Raw genomic sequence first — 19,066 nt, 5'->3', positions numbered from 1 at the left:
CGGAGGTTCGTACAGCCACCTGACAGCAGCAGCAGCAGCGTGCCCATATGGTATTATATGAATGAAACAAACACACGGAAACGGCTGGAGGAATATGCATAGGGGGGCGATGGTAGAGCGGGTCGTCCAATAACCGAAGGGTTAGCGGTTCGAATCCCGCTCTGTCCATGTGCTGTTGTGTCCTTGGGCAAGATACTAAACCCTCCTTGCCTCCAGTGTCACTCACACTGGTGTATGAATGTGTATGCATTAGGGATGTAACGATATGGAAATTTCATATCACGGCTGTTGTGACCAAAATTATCACGGTTATCATTATTATCATGGTATTGTTGAAATTGTGCTCAAAATGTTCAAAAAGTACTAATACGCACACTGAAATAATTTGACCAAGTTGTATTTAAAAAATAAAATTAAATAATTGGCACAATGTACTTTCTCTTGGCAGAAACATTCAAATATTAACCCTTAGTGGTCTGAGCCTATTTTGTCCGTTTTTCAGTCCTTTTGATTTTGCCTTTATATACTATATAAACAAATGTTTACTATACCCATGTTTGGTATCTTTTTTTCTATCCCATCTGTCTATTATTTTTTCACTTTAACCTACTATATCAACACAAAAGGACAGAAAACACACAAAAAAGTATAAAATCTGATTTGAAAAATGTATATAATTCATTGCATAAATAACACACAGATGCTTAACGAACCTTTTCAAAGACTTTAAAAGTGAATATTGGTTCCAAATATTAGGTATATACAATTAAAATTGTAATAAATTAAAACTATACTCAAATATTTGACATAAAAGCAGATTTTTACATCGGGTTTTTTCCCCTAAAAGTGCACTAATCAAACACGGTTATCATGATAATTAGAATTTAAACGGTAATGCTAACCGTCTACAATTTTACCGCGGTTTATCGTTATACCGGTAATCGCTACATCCCTAGTATGAATGTTCTGTGGTGGTGGGAGGGGCCATAGGCGCAGATTGGCAGCCACACTTCTCTCAGTCTGCCTCAGGGCAGCTGTGGATACAGATGTAGTTTACCACCACCAGAGGGAGAATGTGAGAGTGAATGAATAATGGATCCACTGTACGCACTTTGAGTATGCGTTGATAGAAAAGCACTATATAAAATCTAATTAGAAGGAAGGGAGTTCCTGCTGTTTCCGATCGTGTCTGTTCCAGCTGCCGCTGTCAGGTGGCTGCGCGAGCCTTCGCTTCCCACAATGCACGTTGCAACAACATTCCAAAGATGCCCGAGTTCCCTCCCAGCTCGTTTGTAAACACATGGACTGTTCATGGTGGATGGCACTTTGAAACTGTTCACCGTAATGCAAGAGATTCAGGTGAGTAATGACAGAAAGACTAACAGATTCATGATACTGAGGATATGACTGAGGTTTGACAGATCTGATGAAAAATTGGTCACAAAAGTCTCCCGCATCTTTAAAAGCTGCATCATATGCATTTCTTCATGTGTTTTCCATGGTGAGGGTTTGTGCATGACACGCAAAATGATTGTTCAAAGTTCAGCTTAAACTTCTCCTCTTCATCACCTCTTCCACCTGTCTGTCTCACTTTTGCGCTTCCTGCTAGGGCGCCCCCTGGAGGCCATTAGCCCGTAAAATTGTATACTTGAGCCGCATCGTTGTCCAAATCTGTATATATTCAAATCCGTATTTATTTATATATTTTTTATATTTATAACCATTGCACTGTATTTGCACTCTCCTTTTAAACACTTTTTTACTCAAATTTATATGACTGTTTTTGTTTTACATGTATGTGTATGTTTATGTGTATATATTTGCAGCTGACAACACTGTGAATTTCCCCATTGTGGGCTCAATAAAGGAATATCTTATCTTATCTTATAAACCACAGGGTTCAAAGCCTGAAAAAAGTAGTGCAAATGCACAGTCTTAGCTTTAAGTCCAGTAGTTAGTCTGATATATTCATGTACCTCTGTTCCAGCTAAACGGTGTCATCCCTCATGATAATCTGGTCCTGATCAAGATGAGACCTGATGAGCATGGACGGTTTGGCTTCAATGTCAAGGTAGGAGAAAACACACTGAAAAGATCCTGTTTAGTTTATTCTTCCTTCTCTGTTTGTGTCATTTTAATGCCAAGTAGTAAATGCGTAGTAAATCCTTTGGACGCTGGCACAGATTGTGTGTGGGTCATGGCTGCTTTTAGAATTCTTGCATAAAAAGTTAAATTCACCCTAGAAAGTGTGAGTGAGTGAACGTTTTTGTGCCATTCTGTATTTTTCCAGGGAGGAGCCGACCAGAAGATGCCCATCATTGTTTCTCGAGTAGCACCAGGAACGTCAGTAAGTTCACAACCACCTCATATAAGTAAGGTGTGGCCATGCAGACCCTCTGCTCTCATTAGCAGAAAAACATCTGAGACTTCTCCAGCAGCTGTCAGTGAAGACATTTACATGCACATAATACTCATTTTGTTTAGATTTACAGTTTTTCAGTGTTCACCAATGATGTGCACTCAGCCTCCTTCCCTCAAATCAGCTTTTGGAGATTTGTTCAGATCCATAAACCTGTTGATATCCTCTTTCATACTGTTTAACAGTTGGTGTTTGTCATGCTAAACAGAAATAGAGGGTATGCACATATGTCGCTGCCCCCCAGGCCACGCCCCTCTCAGACTGAGTGTCTTAAACCAACCTGCTCAACATGACGGAGTATAGCAGTAAACACAGCCAGAGAAAAGGGAAAATGTCAAATATGAAATTAAATGAAGGACAGTTGGACTGGACATGGATCTGTACGAGCTACCAAAGAACAAGTGGTCCATGAACACTGACATGTGGACACAAATGGAGGATCCAGACCTGTTCCAGGGGGGAGGGGATCAGCGCTATTTGGACCTGAAACAAATATACATCAGGACTGGTTTCATCAGGACTGACAACCAGGGTCCAAAACTAGGGCCCAGAACCAGCTGATCCAAAGGCTCCAAAACTACGGCCCAGAACCAGCTGATCCAAAGGTCATTTCCAGTAGAGTGTGGACTGACCCCAGTGAATATATGCATGATCTACTGGGACTGAGGAGATTTACTGAGTCTAGTTCAGATCCAGTCCTTTATCCAACACAGATACTACTGCTGTGGACCAGCAGGGCACCACTGGATTCTGGGAAATTAGCAGATTTAGACCACCTGTTTTTAAACTACCACAATATTCTGCGAATATAATGGCTTTATTGTCGGAATATGATGACTTTAATCTCATAAACGAATGACATTTTTGTTAAATTATGAGTTTTTGTTTTAACTACGACTTTATTCTCATAACATTGTGATTCTTTTTGTATTCGACTTTATTCTCATAAAATTACAGGTTTTATATCGATATTTTATGACTTTTTTTCTCGTAGTGCCCAGTGTTTTTCTTTTCTTCTGTGGTCCTAATACTCCGTCGTAGCTTTATTCTCCAGTTCCCCCGTATTTGTAAAACTAGGTTGGCCTCAGTTTCAGTTAGTTTACTAATCATGTAGGAGCACAAGGTTCAGAATCACAAAATGAAGACAAAAACCAGGAAAGATCTGATCATGAAACCAAGAGCTGCACTAAGAAGGAACGTTAGCCAAAACAATAGGTCGTTTCAGGTCGGATTGGACCCAAAAATACAGCATCAGTGAATGTTAGCTGACACCAAACAGGATCCACAGATCTAGGTTTGGTTTCCTGGATTTGTGGATCCATCTCCTTCTCTTTTCTTTGTCTTTCGGTGTCTGTAAAACGATAGCTCCCACTGCTGTAAGAACCTGAAAATACAATCTATCGCACAACAGCTCTGCCCCATTTTTTTAATTAAATATTGTTCTTCAGTTTAGACAGTATTGAAGCCAACGCTGTCACTCATCTCCCTCTTTCTGCCACTCAGTGGGCAGAACCACGGTGACTTCCGCTAGCGGTGACATCACGTGCAGACCCTCTATATGGAATTTTCCTCGGAGTTATCCATCTTTACTAGAGAGGATCTTTGCTTAAACTGACCATAAATACAACCTGCACTTAAAAAACTAGATGAATCTTCAGAACGTACTGAATACATGTCCAAAAAAGTCTTTGTAAAACTGAAATAATATCAGCATATCCCTCCTGTCTTCATTGGAAAGTGTTGGCGTCAGAATCATTGTGTAATATTATTGTCCATATAAACATACAGAGTGTGTGCCAGTTCCACTTATCCTCACTGTTTCCTCTGACCTTCGTCCTCCTCAGGCTGACCTCTGCGTTCCTCGTCTCAATGAGGGTGACCAGGTGGTGTTGATAAATGGGCGGGACATCTCTGACCACACCCACGATCAGGTGGTCATGTTCATAAAGGCCAGCTGTGAAAGCCACTCTGGGGAGCTCATCCTATTGGTCCGACCAAATGGTGAGAATTACAGGGTTAACCATTTAGTTTACTTATGTAATAAAACACATAAAAATATTCCATTCACTATCAGATGTATCTACAGAAAACAACAATTTCTCACACTTGAGAATCTTCAGCCTATACAGTTTGGACAGAATCAAGTGTTTAGTGAAAGTGCAACATTTTAATTTTAAACCTCAAAGACCCAAACAACCACTGGCAACCAAAACCATCTACTGATCTAAAATGTTTCATACCTGTTGATCCACTAATCCGATCAATACATGTAAATAATTGGTGTAAATTGCAGTTCTTCATCTTTTCATGGTCATCAGTTATGACCCATTTGGACGTTCAGAGGCTCCGTAGTTACCGTGGAAACACCGTCATCTTCTACAACATTGATTCACCAGTAAAACCCATGGAGTTGGATCAATGACAGTGGATGGAGACTCATTTACTTTAACTTGTGAATGTGCCATATGTGAGCTACAACGCCTGCACTAGTAGTATTTAGTGTGGTTCAATCTGCTTTCATTTATAGATGTGTAAATCTCCAAACTCCAAGGCATGAGACTTAATAATGCTAAGTTAGAAGCAGCTGGTTCCTGTAGATCAGGGCTCTCAAACTCATTTTCTTTCAGGTTCCACATTCAGCCCGATTTGATCTGCAGTGGGCCGGACCAGTAAAATAATAACAGAATAACCTATAAATAATGACAACTGCAAATTTATGTCTGTGTTTTAGTGCAAAAAACCCCCACTTTAAATTATGAAAATTCTTACTTTTATAAACTATCCAAATAAAAAAATATGAATAACCTGAAAAAATGAAATTTCTTAAGAAAAATAAGTGCAATTTTAACAGTATTATGGCTCAACTTATCATTTATACATGTGCATTATGGATCGGCTCTACAAAGACAAACACTGAGGAACAGGCAGAAAATTGTTAAAATTTGACTCAATTTTCTTTAGACATTTCAGGTTTATATTTGTTCAGGTTAATCACATTTTATTGTTAAAGGATAGTTTGTAAATGTAAATATTTTCATAATTTAATGTTATTTTTGCACTAAAACAAAGTCAAAAATTTGAAGTTGTCATTATTTATAGGCATAGTGTAATATGTTTTTTTTCACATCAAACCGAGAAGAAAATATGGAGTCATTATTTCTTGTAGGTTATTATGTTGTTATTTTACTGTAAATCAGGGCTCTCAAACTCATTTTCTTTCAGGTTCCACATTCAGTCCAATTTGATCTCCAGTGGGCCGGAGCAGTAAAATAATAACATAATAACCTATAAATAATGACAACTGAAAATTGTTGCCTTGGTGTTAGGGCAAAAAAAAAAAAACATTAAATAATGAAAATATTATATGATATTATCATAGTACGTATATGAAATGTGACGTGTTTTTTTTTTTCCCTGTCCTCTCCAGCTATTTATGATGTGGTGGAGGAAAAGACGGACTCTGAGCCGGATTTTCAGTACATCCCAGAGAAGTCGCCTCAGGACCCGGCGCAGCTGGACCAGCATGCTTTGAAGGACTCGATGGTGGCGCTGAAGGACGGCCTGAGCAGCGGAACCATATTGGCCCAATTTGACGTGAGGGAAACTGGATTCACAGCCAGGAACACATACACGTTTTTTTTTGTTTGGTTGGGTTTTGTTTTCGACTATACCATGTGTACCTGAGTTCCTTCAATGGCAGCTCACTGATACTAATGTACAAATGCTAATCACAAATTCTAATGCTAATAATAGGTACAAGGGATGCACCAGTACCACTTTTTTCCAGACCAAGTACAAGTACTTACATTTGAGTACTTGCCAATACCGAGTACCGACATGAGTACTTAATAATCCCATTCCAGTCCTTAGTTCCTTTTGTAAATGTGCTTTATTGTCGTTGTCATTAGTCTGACTGGAACAAAGTGCTGCTACTGACATTTAATGTGTTGGAATGAGCGCTTGTGAAATAATCCACCAGGGGGCGCCGCTCTGAATTAACCATACTGGACAAATACCACGAAGAAAAGTAAAGTTTTTTGAGAAGAAGAAAGTCAGTAATAACAAACATGGAGACGACAGAGGTAACACTAATGTGATACTAATATTGCAGCGTTTTCGCTGGTAAGGTTTGAAGCTGCGGGAGACTTTCGTGACCAGTTTTTCATCAAATCTGTCAAACCTCAGTCATATCCTCAGTATCATGAATCTGTAAGTCTTTCTGTGATTACTCACCTGAATCTCATGCATTACAGTGAACAATTTCGAAGTGCCATCCACCATAAACAAAACCATGTGTTTACGTTCAGAGCTGAGAGGGAACTCGGGCATCTTCGGAATTTTTTGTCTCGACGTGCATTGTGGGAAACAGAGGCTCGCGCAGCCGCCTGCAGTGAACTGCAGCACATTATTCCCCCGCCGCGTACCTGCTGCACTGAACTGTGAATGTCACATGGCTCTAAGTGGTATCGGTGCAGTTGTATTGGATTACTTTTACGAGTACAAGTACACACACACACTGAGTATCGGAGCCAATGCCTGATACTGGTATCGGAATCGGTGCATCCCTTTTAGGTACAGTGTGTTTTAGGATGGGTAAAATGCACAGACCAAATAAAGCAAGATAGCCTTAAAAAGATAGAGCACAAAAAACAACCATTTATTAATTCTGTCTGATTCTGACACACTTTGTTTCCAGTGATGTTAAGTGATAATTCAGTTACAGATATTTGAAATGAAGTTATAGCATATTTCTATTGCTTCATTTAGAATAGATTAGGATATGACAGATTTACATACATAGAATTCTTGTCCAGGCTTTGCATCCGTCCATGGGAGTTTCCAACATCTCTGACATCTCTGTTTTTGACTACAGAATAATATGTTAATACATAATCGCCTCATTTCAGTTATTTTTTCACAGTCACAGCGGTAGTCTTCTCTAAAAACAGGATGGTTGTAGCTCACAGAAATGTCATATTTCATGACATCATTGTTTGAGATACAACTGAGAAATAATGATTGTAATGATTTGTATATTCCAGAAATCCATTTTATACATTATATTTAAGTTATCAGGGTCATTTTGGGTTTCATAACACTATTCTTACAAAGGTTATTGCTGGAACTCTGCTTTATTTCGTCATCTGTGTTTGTTCCTTACAGCAACTGTACAGAAAAAGGCCGGGGATGACCATGCTGTGTGCCAAATTACCTCAGAATGTTTCCAAAAACCGCTACAGAGACATCTCTCCCTGTACGTCTCAAACACATTCCATTCTTCTGTTTGTTTCTGCTGTTACTGAAATATGTAATATTCTAAACCTCGTCTGTTTTCCTCCCATCCGTCTCTTCCTTCCTTTGTCACTTTTGCTCTTCTTTGTCTTCTCTCTTCTTCTTCCTCTTTCTTTTCTTTCTTTGTCATTTTATTCCTCTCTGCAGACGATGCCACTCGGGTCATTCTGAAAAGCACTGATGACTACATCAATGCAAACTACATCAATGTGAGTCCTGTTCTGTTTTTTACATGAATAACACTTGTTTGAGTCACAGCAGGTGGTCTTCTATTCCCGTCACAACACGTGTCCATAAATGTCAAAGGTTTAACCAATGACTTAACCAAATAATAGGAGTTTATTCAGTTTAAAGCATCCAGATACTTCTAGTAGCTCTGTCTGATTTTTACTGATGTGTTTTGTAAGTGAGTGACACATCTATTACACAAGTTTATCTGCAGGTTTATTTAAAGCTATTGTGAAGAGGAAGGACACATTTAAGCGCTTTTCAGTCTGTTTGTCTCCGCAGCCTCGTTCTTATTAATTATACATGTGATCTTCGGTGTCAGCATTTACCACACTGAATACAGTTTTCTTTCCTTCTCAAATCTAGTTGAAGTTAGGGTTTGCCTGAGTATTTGTCTCTTAGAATGATGGACATTTTACTCACAATTTATTTTGATGATATTTGATATGCAGTACATGTGACTTCATATTTCTCAGATAGGTGGGTTAAATTTTCAGTTGTAAGTCAAAGCCATATAACATGTTATCAGACTAAAGCAGTGGTTTCCAACCTGACTCCATTTTTACATAACAAATTTCTGGCGACCCCAGACATTCAAAACAGAGACATTTTTTTGTTTTTGATCATGTAATAGTTTGCTATGTTATGTTGCAAATAAACATTAATTTTAGAGGACATTTAGTCTATATAATGTATATTATTGTGGACAGAGGCAGTAAATCCAGGTGTAGATTACCGCACAAAGAGAGAATTTTATTTTCCTTGGTCAGGATATGTACAGTCAGTCCAGCTGTGATTTGCAAGGAGGACAATTAATACTGAACAAACAATAAAACTGAATTATGAAAGAGCTGCAGCATCTGAAACTGACCACAATGAACATTTGACAGATAAACAGAACCACAGTGCTGCAGTTTCAGCTTCACAGTTTGTCTTTTATGTATTGGGATTGTCTCTGTCAACTCGCCATATATTTTTTTATTAGTATTTTTTTTATTTTTATTTTTTTTTAATCAAGATTACTAGAAATTTCAGGCGACCCCATTTGAATTCCAGGCGACCCCACGTGGGGTCCCGACCCTAAGGTTGAAAAACACTGAACTAAAGGTTGCACAGTTTATGAATGAACCTGTTCAGGTTCAGAACATGACGCAAATGTAAATGAAATGTTCAGTCTGATGTTTTCATTCATCTGTAATCACATGAAAATGGGACTCTTTGTTACATTAAAACAGGGGTGTCAAACATATGGCTTGTGGGCCAAAACCAGCCCGCAGAAGGGTCCAATCCAACCTGTTGGATGAATTTGTTAAATGTAAAAATTACACTGAAAACATTATCTGTTAAGGATATCAAAATAATTTTAGTTTAGGTTCCGCATACAGACCAATTTGATCTCATGTGTGTTGGACCAGTTAAATACTATCATAATAACCTATAAATAATGACAACTCCAAAATTTTCTCTGTATTTTACTGTACAAAAATGACAATGACTTGAAAATGCTTACATTTACAAACTATCCTTTCATGAACAACTATGTACAACCTGAAATATCTGGAGAAAAATAAGTGTAATTTTACCAATATTCTACTAAATGCGTTGTGTATTTGTAGATCCACTGTGATCTGTAAGTTGTGATGCAAATGATTAACTGAGGCGTAATATTGTTAAAATTACACCTATTTTTCTTCAGAAAAATGGTCATTCATGTAAATCAAATTTTTGAAAGGATAGTTTGTAGATGTAAACATTTTACTTTACTTTTCACTCTAAAAGATAGAGCAAAGTTTGGAGTTGACATTATTTATAGATTATTATGCGACTATTTTCCTAGTCTGGCCCACTTCACATCATATTGGACTGAATATGGCCCATGAACTAAAATGAGTTTGACACCCAAGCCTTACAATTAGTCTTTTCTGTCTCTGTTTAGGGTCCACCATGTTGATATTGTTACTACAGTAACTCAAAATGGAATTCCTCTTCTTTATTGATGTGTTCTGATGAGTGGGATCATTAAGGTCCATTCCTTCATCTCCTTTGAGTGTGAGCAGCTTTATTATCCCCTTAACTAAAAAAAAAACAAACAAAAACGGCAGAACAACACTGGCTCTAATGAGGGACTTCAGTGTTTTTTGTGAGTCCCTTCGGTCCACTCAGGGTTCAGGACAAAGCTGTGCAATGTCAGCTTCCTCCAGATATTTCTCCACTAGATGTCACTAAATACTACACACTGGAGTGTTATCTCATATATAACTTATCCCTATTGTCTTCCTGGGTTTCCCATGGAGTCACAGATTGCTCTACTTCCTCGTCTTCATCTTCAACCCTGTGTAATGTGGACTAGGAGAGATTATTTGATTAATTTGTTAACTGTTGATTTCTTAAGGATAGGAAAGGGAAAACTGTCTGATTACAGCTTTTTGAATGTGAATATTTTCTGGAGTCCTACTCTAAAATGAGTACTGTATTTTCCGGACTATAGACCACACCTGACTATAAGCCGCAGTTATCCACTTTGTAACATGAGATATTTACACAGACAGATGGTAAACAGACAGATTACTTAAATATTTATTTCCATACTTTCACTGCTTTTTTCCAAACAGTACCTATAAAACGTCAGGAACAGGCTGGTTCAAAAACCCAGAAAAGTCATTTATCTGTATCTTCCTCTTCCTTCTGCTCATTAAACCACTGCAGTCGTCTCCTTCAGTGTCGGAGTTGAACAGCCTCAGAAAGGCTCCGTCACACTCCTTCTACGTCACTCTTCCGTTGTCCCTTATTGTCTCTTCCGTGCTGCAGCTCTATTTCCTTCTTTACAGACACATCGATTGGTTTGAACTTAAAAGCTGCATCAGATGCATTTCTTCATGTGTTTTCCATGATGAGGGTTTGTGCATGACACGCAAAATGATTGTTTAAAGCAGTGTTTTTCAACCGTGGGGTCGGGACCCCACGTGGGGTTGCCTGGAATTCAAATGGGGTCGCCTGAAATTTCTAGTAATTGATAAAAATAAAACAAACCCAACAACAACAACTTACTAATAAAAAATGTATGGAGGGTTGAGACATGACAAACTGTGAGTGTGAAACTGAAGCACTGTGGTTCTGTTTATCTGTCAAATGTTCACTGTGGTCAGTTTCAGATGCTGCAGCTCTTTCATAATTCATAGTTTGAGTTCTTGTTTGTTCAGCATTAATTGTCCTCCTTGTAAATCACAGCTGGACTGACTGTACAGATCCTGACCAAGGAAAACCAAATTCTCCCTTTGTGCAGTAATCTACACCTGGATTTACTGCCTCTGTCCACAATAATAGACATTATATAGACTAAATGTCCTCTAAAATTAACGTTTATTTGCAACATAGTATAGCAAACTGTTACATGATCAAAAACAAATTAATTTTAGCAAAAAATTTCTCTGTTTTGAATGTCTGGGGTCGCCAGAAATTTATGATGTTAAAATGGGGTCAGGAGACAAAAAAGGGTGGAAACCACTGGTTTAAAGTTCAGCTTAAAACTTCTCCTCTTCATCACCTCTTCCACCTGTCTGTCTCACTTTTGTGCTTCCTGCTAGAGCGCCCCCTGGAGGCTGTTAGCCCCTAAAAATCTATACTTGAGCCGCATCGTTGTATAAGCCGCAGAGTTCAAAGTGTGAGACAAAAGTAGTGGCCTGTAGTCCGGAAAATACGGTAAATGGAGTATCTTAAGGGTTGAAGGCAACATCATAAGCTTTCGAAAACACTGATCAGCAATTTTCACCATTTTGTTGACACAAAATAATAGTTAGCTGCAGCCTCAGTGTAATGAACACTACAGCGCCACCTTCTGCTGACACAGTCCAGTCCAGTTTATTCATTCCAAACCCGAATATTCCTTTATTTACGACCTTTCAAAAGTTATTTTGTTTGACATTTTGTGGAAACAGGTTCTACTAGACAGCTAAAGAAAAGTGAAAATCAAAAGCTGAAATAAAATGACTTGATTTCCACTTGATGTTCTTGATGTTTTGTTGCCTCATTTGCTCAACAGCCATGATACAGAGAATAACCTCAGAGCATGACCCTGCCCTACAGTCAAACACCTACAGCACAGGTGTTGAACATGCGGCCCGGGGGCCAAAACTGGCCCACCAAAGGGTCCAATCTGGCCCCTGGGATGAATTTGTGAAATACAAAAGTTACACTGAAGATATTAATAACACCGGGTTACCAAAAAATGTTTTTTTGCAAGTTGTCTAGGTTTTTTCAACTGAATTAGGACCATTTTGCACCGCTAAATCCAAAAATGACATCTGTTTTTCTCAATCAGGTCAGGGTTTTTTGCTAATTTGATTTTGAAAAATTTGATCTTCTCACAAAACTGATTACATTTTTGTGACTTTATCAGTTGATTTTTTATATAGTTCTCACCCAAAATAGGTTTTAAGAGAAAAAAAATCATTTTCTAACAGGATTCCTGTTAGGTACAATGGTGTAGTCACCGCAGATGTAGCAGAATACGTCAGGCTTATTTTTGCAAGATCTTCTAGTCGAAGCCATTTTATTCACCTGTAATATTAAAAAAACATTAATCATAAATTGGCAAAAGTAAAATCTTCAGAACTCGTTTATTGCAAGAAATATGAAAGAATTTTGTATCATATGATGTGAAAATGCCCATAAATGTAAGCAAAAATGTTAAAAAGCCAATATGTAGCATAGTTCAGAAAGTTGACCTGATTGAGCAAAATTAATGTGATTTTTGGATTCAGCACACCAGAATGATCCTAAATCAGCTCAAAAAACTGAAACAATAAATTTGTTGTTGACCAGTGTAATCAATGGTGTTAAAATCATTTTAGGTCAGTTCAATCTAAAGCGGGTCAGACCAGTAAAACACTATCATAATAACCTATAAATAAAGAAAACCACAAATTTCTCTCTTTGTTTTAGTGTAAAAAAGGTCAAATTACACAAAAATGTTTACATCTACAGACTAGCCTTTTACACAGAATTTCAATAACCTGAAATGTCTTAAGAGAAGTATGTAGAATTGTACCAATATTCTGCCTGTTACTACATGTTTTGTGTATTTGTAGATCCACTGTGATCTGTAAATTATGATGCACATGTATAAATGATAAACTACAGTGTAATATTACTAAAATTGTACTTATTTTTCGGAAGAATTTTTGGCTTGTTCATATTTGTTCACGTTATGTTCAAGTAGAATTTGTAGATGTAAACATTTTCATTATGGAATTGGACGTTTTTCACTCAAAAACATAGAGAAAACTTTGGTGTTGACATTATTTGTCAGTTCTTATCCTATTATCTATATTATTTGACTGGTCCGGCCCACTTTATAACATATTAGTCTGTATGTGGCCCCTGAACTCAAATGAGTTTGACACCCCTGACCGACAGTAAACCTACTGCATATGGTTGTGTGTGTGCAGATGGAGATTCCTGCCTCCAGTCTGATAAACCGGTACATAGCGTGCCAGGGTCCACTGCCCAACACCTGCCCCGACTTCTGGCAGATGACCTGGGAACAGGGCTCGTCTATGGTGGTGATGCTGACCACGCAGGTGGAGAGAGGCCGGGTATGTACTGTATAAATACCACTGCAGACTGTTCTGAAAAGGAGTTATGTCCAAGATATTGAGAATAATTCAACAAACTTGACTGTGTATCTGGATGCACCCTTTCCTTTTGCATTAAATTAGCCTTAAAAAAGTACTCATTTTCTACCCACAAAGACCCAGTACAACTTTTATGGCAGTTCCCAAATGATTTTTTTTCTCTCTATTAGGGATGTAACGATTACCGGTATAATGATAAACTGCAGTAAAATTGCCAGTGGTTAGTATTAGTGTTTAAAGTCTAATCATCATGATAACCGTGTTTGATTACCGCACTTTTCGGGGAAAACGCCTATGTAAAGATCTGCTTTTATGTCAAATATTTGAGTATAGTTTTAATTTGTTGCAATTTTTTTTTTCTTATAAATGTGTTTATTGGGTTTTTTCTTTTTTAAAGACACACACACCCACAAAACAAAATAGTAAAACAAAACACAAAACACAGGCTGGGAGTGGTCAGAAAATAAGTAAAATTATATATATGTATATACACACGTAAATACACACACACATATACATATGCACATACACATACCTTCCAGGCTATATATATGAAAAGGTAGAGTCCAATATTCAATACAATGGAAGCTGGGTAGAAAAAAAAACAAATAATAATAAAATAAATAATTTTTATACAAATGCTCTTGTCATTATAGCAAATATATTCACATTAATATAGTCAAGGAATGGTTTCAATTTATTACAAATTTAATTGTATATACTTAATATTTGGAACCAATATTCACTTTTAAAGTCTTTGAAAAGGTTCGTTAAGCATCTGTGTGTTATTTATGCAATAAATTATATACATTTTTCAAATTGGATTTTATATATTTTTTTGTGTGTTTTCTGGCCTTTTATGTTTTTATAGTAGGTTAAAGTGAAAAAAATAATAGACAGATGATATAAATGAAGTTGTGCTGAAGAAACAGATCCCAAACATGGGTATAGTAAACATTTGTTTATATAGTATATAAAGGCAAAATCAAAAGGACTGAAAAACAGACAAAATAGGCTCAGACCACTAAGGGTTAATATTTGAATGTTTCTGCAACAGATGGGACATTGTGCCAATTATTGTATTTTTTTGTTTGTTTGTTTTTTGTTTTGTTTTTTTCAAAATATAACTTGGTAAATTATTTCAGTGTGTGTATTAGTACTTTTTGAACATTTTGAGCACAAGTTCAACAATACCGTGATAATAATGATAACCATGATAATTTTGGTCACAATAACCATGATATGAAATTTCCTATCGTTACATCCCTACTCTCTATTTAACCTTTGTTTAGTGATGTATCACTATTAATTCTAATATCATCCTCTGTATTTTGCTTTATTTTATTGAAAAGAAGTTTTTTTTTCCCATATTTAATCCACTGATCATTTAGATGGTCAAAATAGCTCTAATTAAAGTTGAGGGTTATTATATCCCAAAACTGAAGGAAAAGTTATTTTTTCAGCAAAGATATCAATAACTGAACATAAAAACAACTGTCTCCATCCACTGTCATTGATCCAACTCCAGGGTTTTGCTGGTGAATAAAAGTTGTAGAAGATGACTGTGTTTCCACGTTCACTGCAGAGCCTCTGAACATCCAAATGGGTCATATCTGATAACCATGAAAAGATGACATACTGCATTTTACACCAATTATTTACAAGTATTGATAGGATTAGTGGATCATCAGGTATTACACATTATAGATCAGTAGATAGTTTTGTTCGATGGTGGATGTTTGGGTCTGTATGAGTTAAGGATTCTAATTGCTCATACTTTATGTCATAGAGAGCAATTTCAATTTATATGTGGAAATACCATTTTGCACTTTATCTGTTTATGTATTTATTGTCTTTGGGCATTTTTATTGAAATTATTACATAAGTAAACAAGTGGTTCCAGGTACAACACGTATTGTAGCTTATTACCTCTGCAAAAGGTGACAGAGGTTATGTTTTTATCTGGGTTTGTCTGTTTGTTGGTCTGTTAGCAAGATAACTCAAAAAGTTATGGAAGGATTTGGGGGGGGGGGGGGGGGGGGCTGATCTTCCTTGGCGTTGGTCTGCGCTGTCCGAGTGCTTTTCTAGTTTTGACGTGGATCCAGCTGATGTCAGCATGTCATTTGCCTCTATGTATGTGCCAAGTTTGAAGTAAATTGAAACAAAATTGATTTTTTTTTATAGACATTTGAAATTTTGCCTATTATAAGTAAATGGGAAAAGAAACAAGATTTAAAAAATTCATAAAAAATTTGAACTTTGACCTACTTTTCCCAAATTGTAACCACTTCTATTCTTGGTCACTGGCAATCTATAACCCAAATTTGGTATGAATTCAACCAGTAGTTTTGCTGCTGCAGACATATGAAATTTCAACCATTATAAGTAAATGGAAAAAAAAAAAAAGATTTATAAAATTCAAACTTTGACCTACTTTTCCCAACATGTAATGACATCTATTCTGTGTCACTGGCAATCTATAAACCCAATTTGGTATGAATTTAACCAATAGTTTTGCTACTAGAGTGTTAACAAAGAAAGAAAGAAACAAACCGAACCAAAAACAAAGAAAGAAACAAACCAAACCAAAACCAACACCTCTAATACATGTTCAATGTCTGTATTTGTAGGTGAAGTGCCACCAGTACTGGCCTAACCCAGAGAGCAGCGCCACCTATGGAGACTTTACAGTAACGTGCCACAATGAAGAGGGTAACTCAGCCTTTTTGGTCCGGGAGATGACGCTGATGCACACACAGGTAACCAGACCGTAGAAAATGAGCAGAAACCACAAGGCCTAAAAAATAGAGCCATCATGGAAAGGATAACGGGTCAATGTGGGACAAGTCTATGTACTCGTTTACATGGCATTTAATCTGGAGCCTGTTTTGTGTTGGGAGCAAGGTTATTATCGTTAACGAAAACTAACGAAAGGACGAAAACTAGAATTGTAAAAACATTTTCGTTAACTGAAATAAATAAAAACTATAATTAATAGAAAAACATGATAACTAATTGAAACTGTATTGTGTGTTTACAAAACTAACTAAAACTGATAAAAATTCTGGATAAAATTCCCTTTGTTTTCATCTTTGTCAGTGTCAGATTGATATGAAATTGATTTATTTCCCTCAAGCAGTTTTAGCTGCTGGCACCATATGATATTTAACGGTCTGTCACTTGTGTTCACTTGTGGTTTCCAGTCGTCTTCTGGTCCCCACTCTACCTGGAAACATGGAGACTAAAGTTGGGAGAAAGCAGCAGAGTCCTGTCTGGGATTTATTTGAATACGACGACAGAGAAGAAGAGAAAAGAGACGACTAAACTAAAACAAAGCTAAAATTAAGCATTTAGAAAATAACGAAAACGAATAAAAACTACCAAACCTGCTCTAAAAACTAATTAAAACTAACTGAATTAGAGGAAAAAAAGTCAAAACTAAATAAACTAAACTATAATGAAAAATCCAAAACTGTTATAACCTTGGCTGGGAGCTGGTATTTAGTTAAACGGGGTCACTTGATTTCTAAATTAATGGTAGGTTGGTTTGAACACTGTTCCAAAAGAAAATGAAACCACGAGGAAACACCTGTAAAGATTTCCACCAAAAAATAGTGTTCCTCTCACAGGCAACAAGGTTATAACAGTTTTGGATTTTTCATTATAGTTTAGTTTTATTTAGTTTTGACCTTTTTTTCTCTAATTCAGTTAGTTTTAATTGGTTTTTAGAGCAGGTTTGCTAGTTTTTATTAGTTTTCGTTATTTTCTAAATGCGTAGTTTTGGTTTTGTCATCTCTTTTCTCTTCTTCTCTGTCGTCGTATTCAAATAAATCCCAGACAGGACTCTGCTGCTTTCTCCCAACTTTAGTCTGCATGTTTCCAGGCAGAGTGGGGACCAGAAGACGACTGGAAACCACAAGTGACAAGAAGTGACGGACCGTTAAGTGTCGTATGGTGCCGCTAGCTAAAATTGCTTGAACGAAATAAATCGAGATAAAGATAAAGACGAAAACGAAGGGAATTTTAACCATCATTCGTTTAAGTTTTAGTTAGTTTTGTAAGCACACAATACAGTGTCAGTTAGTTTTTTTTTTTTCTTTTAATTCTAGTTTTTATTTATTTCATTTAACGAAAATGTTTTTTCAGTTCTACTTTTCGTCATTTCGTTAGTTTTCGTTAACGATAATAACCTTGATAGGCAACAACTTAATGGATCTTTTGTACGATGGACATTTCTTATTTCCAATATTAACTTCAGTTGTGTTTTACGTGGGTAAATTAGACGTGCCTGTTTGTGTCGATATGTCCTTTATGTATGTTGAATGTCTTTTAATTGGATTGTTGTGGCTGTAGCACAGGTGGAAGCCCAAGGCCATTGTCCCTACAGTGTAGAGCAATGAAGTGAATGTTGAATAGAAATCTATGTGCAGCCATGATGGTCATTACCTTAGAAAAGCAGTTGGCTAACATCAACAAATAAATGATCAACTGTCAGCACAAAACAGACTCCAGCGTCGACATCACAACAACGTGTGAGTCTGACTTATTGAACATTTTCAAATGGTTTTTAAACAGCAGAAGTAAATGTGTTCACAGCCTGGTCTCTGTGGATAAGTCTCCGCTTCATGATAAATGAGGTACATGAGGTGAATTTTATACAAGTCACCCTGGTAGAGCCATTTTTTGTGCTTCAGTTAAAAACTCATATTTATATTTAAATTTGATTTCTTATTAATAATTTATGTTTATTATATGAACGTTAAGTGACAATAGCATAAGTCTTATACATCATTGTGTGATGCAATCCTACTGGCTGCAAAGATTATAAAACGTAAAGAAAGAGAAGCGGAACCGGAAGCCTGGAGCCCCAGAGCATCACAGCCTTTTGACCATCATGTAATTTAATTTAGAAATTCATCCTTTGTTTTGTATCAATCTAAGTTTGAAGTAAAGACCACAAGCAGAAAAGTTGGATTCCAGACCCTTTGTTTACTGATACGTGTCGCGTACAGAAGAACTCCGAGGTTCACGGCTAATGAGTTATACGCCGCACTCACACACCCATTCCTAATATGCTTAATCCATCTATCCATTTTTTTGGATAGATGGATCCTTGTGAGGGTCGTGGGGGGTGGAGCCTATCCTGGATACCTATGAGTCCTTCTGGATGTGTCACCAGTTCATCATAGGGTGACATATACAGACCAACAACCATTCACAGCTGGACCTAATATGCAGAATCGAGTAACTGAAATTCCCTAAAGTAGTCGAATTGTATTTTATTTGCAGAAAAATAAGCATAACCTAACAAGTAATGGTTAACGTTGGGAAACACATGGTAAATGATGCATCAGGGCCTCCAGGCCAAAACAAATTGTACTCGTACCTGGAAAAGAAACTCCAACTACCGGCTGAAACCAAAGTTATGAATGCTCCATGACTGTCCACAAAACAGGAGGAAATGGTTCAGAATAAATGAGGTAGAATTCCTACA

At 37.0% G+C, this 19,066-nt stretch overlaps 1 protein-coding gene across 3 annotated transcripts in view; it reads left to right on the top strand.

The window, feature by feature from the left end:
* ptpn4a (protein tyrosine phosphatase non-receptor type 4a) overlaps positions 1-19,066 on the top strand; it is a 145,873-nt gene that overhangs the window by 119,007 nt on the left and 7,800 nt on the right. For all 3 annotated transcript variants that reach the window (XM_030124501.1, XM_030124502.1, XM_030124500.1), the window contains exons 17-24: positions 1,988-2,071; positions 2,291-2,347; positions 4,264-4,420; positions 5,847-6,013; positions 7,583-7,673; positions 7,859-7,920; positions 13,387-13,533; positions 16,203-16,331. In XM_030124501.1, coding sequence (XP_029980361.1) covers positions 1,988-2,071; positions 2,291-2,347; positions 4,264-4,420; positions 5,847-6,013; positions 7,583-7,673; positions 7,859-7,920; positions 13,387-13,533; positions 16,203-16,331 — 894 coding nt within the window. The remainder of the gene's footprint in view (positions 1-1,987; positions 2,072-2,290; positions 2,348-4,263; positions 4,421-5,846; positions 6,014-7,582; positions 7,674-7,858; positions 7,921-13,386; positions 13,534-16,202; positions 16,332-19,066) is intronic.

This window comes from Sphaeramia orbicularis, chromosome 21 (assembly GCF_902148855.1).
Source record: "Sphaeramia orbicularis chromosome 21, fSphaOr1.1, whole genome shotgun sequence".
Lineage (NCBI taxonomy): Eukaryota > Metazoa > Chordata > Actinopteri > Kurtiformes > Apogonidae > Sphaeramia > Sphaeramia orbicularis.
This window is presented reverse-complemented; position numbering and strand designations above follow the sequence as displayed.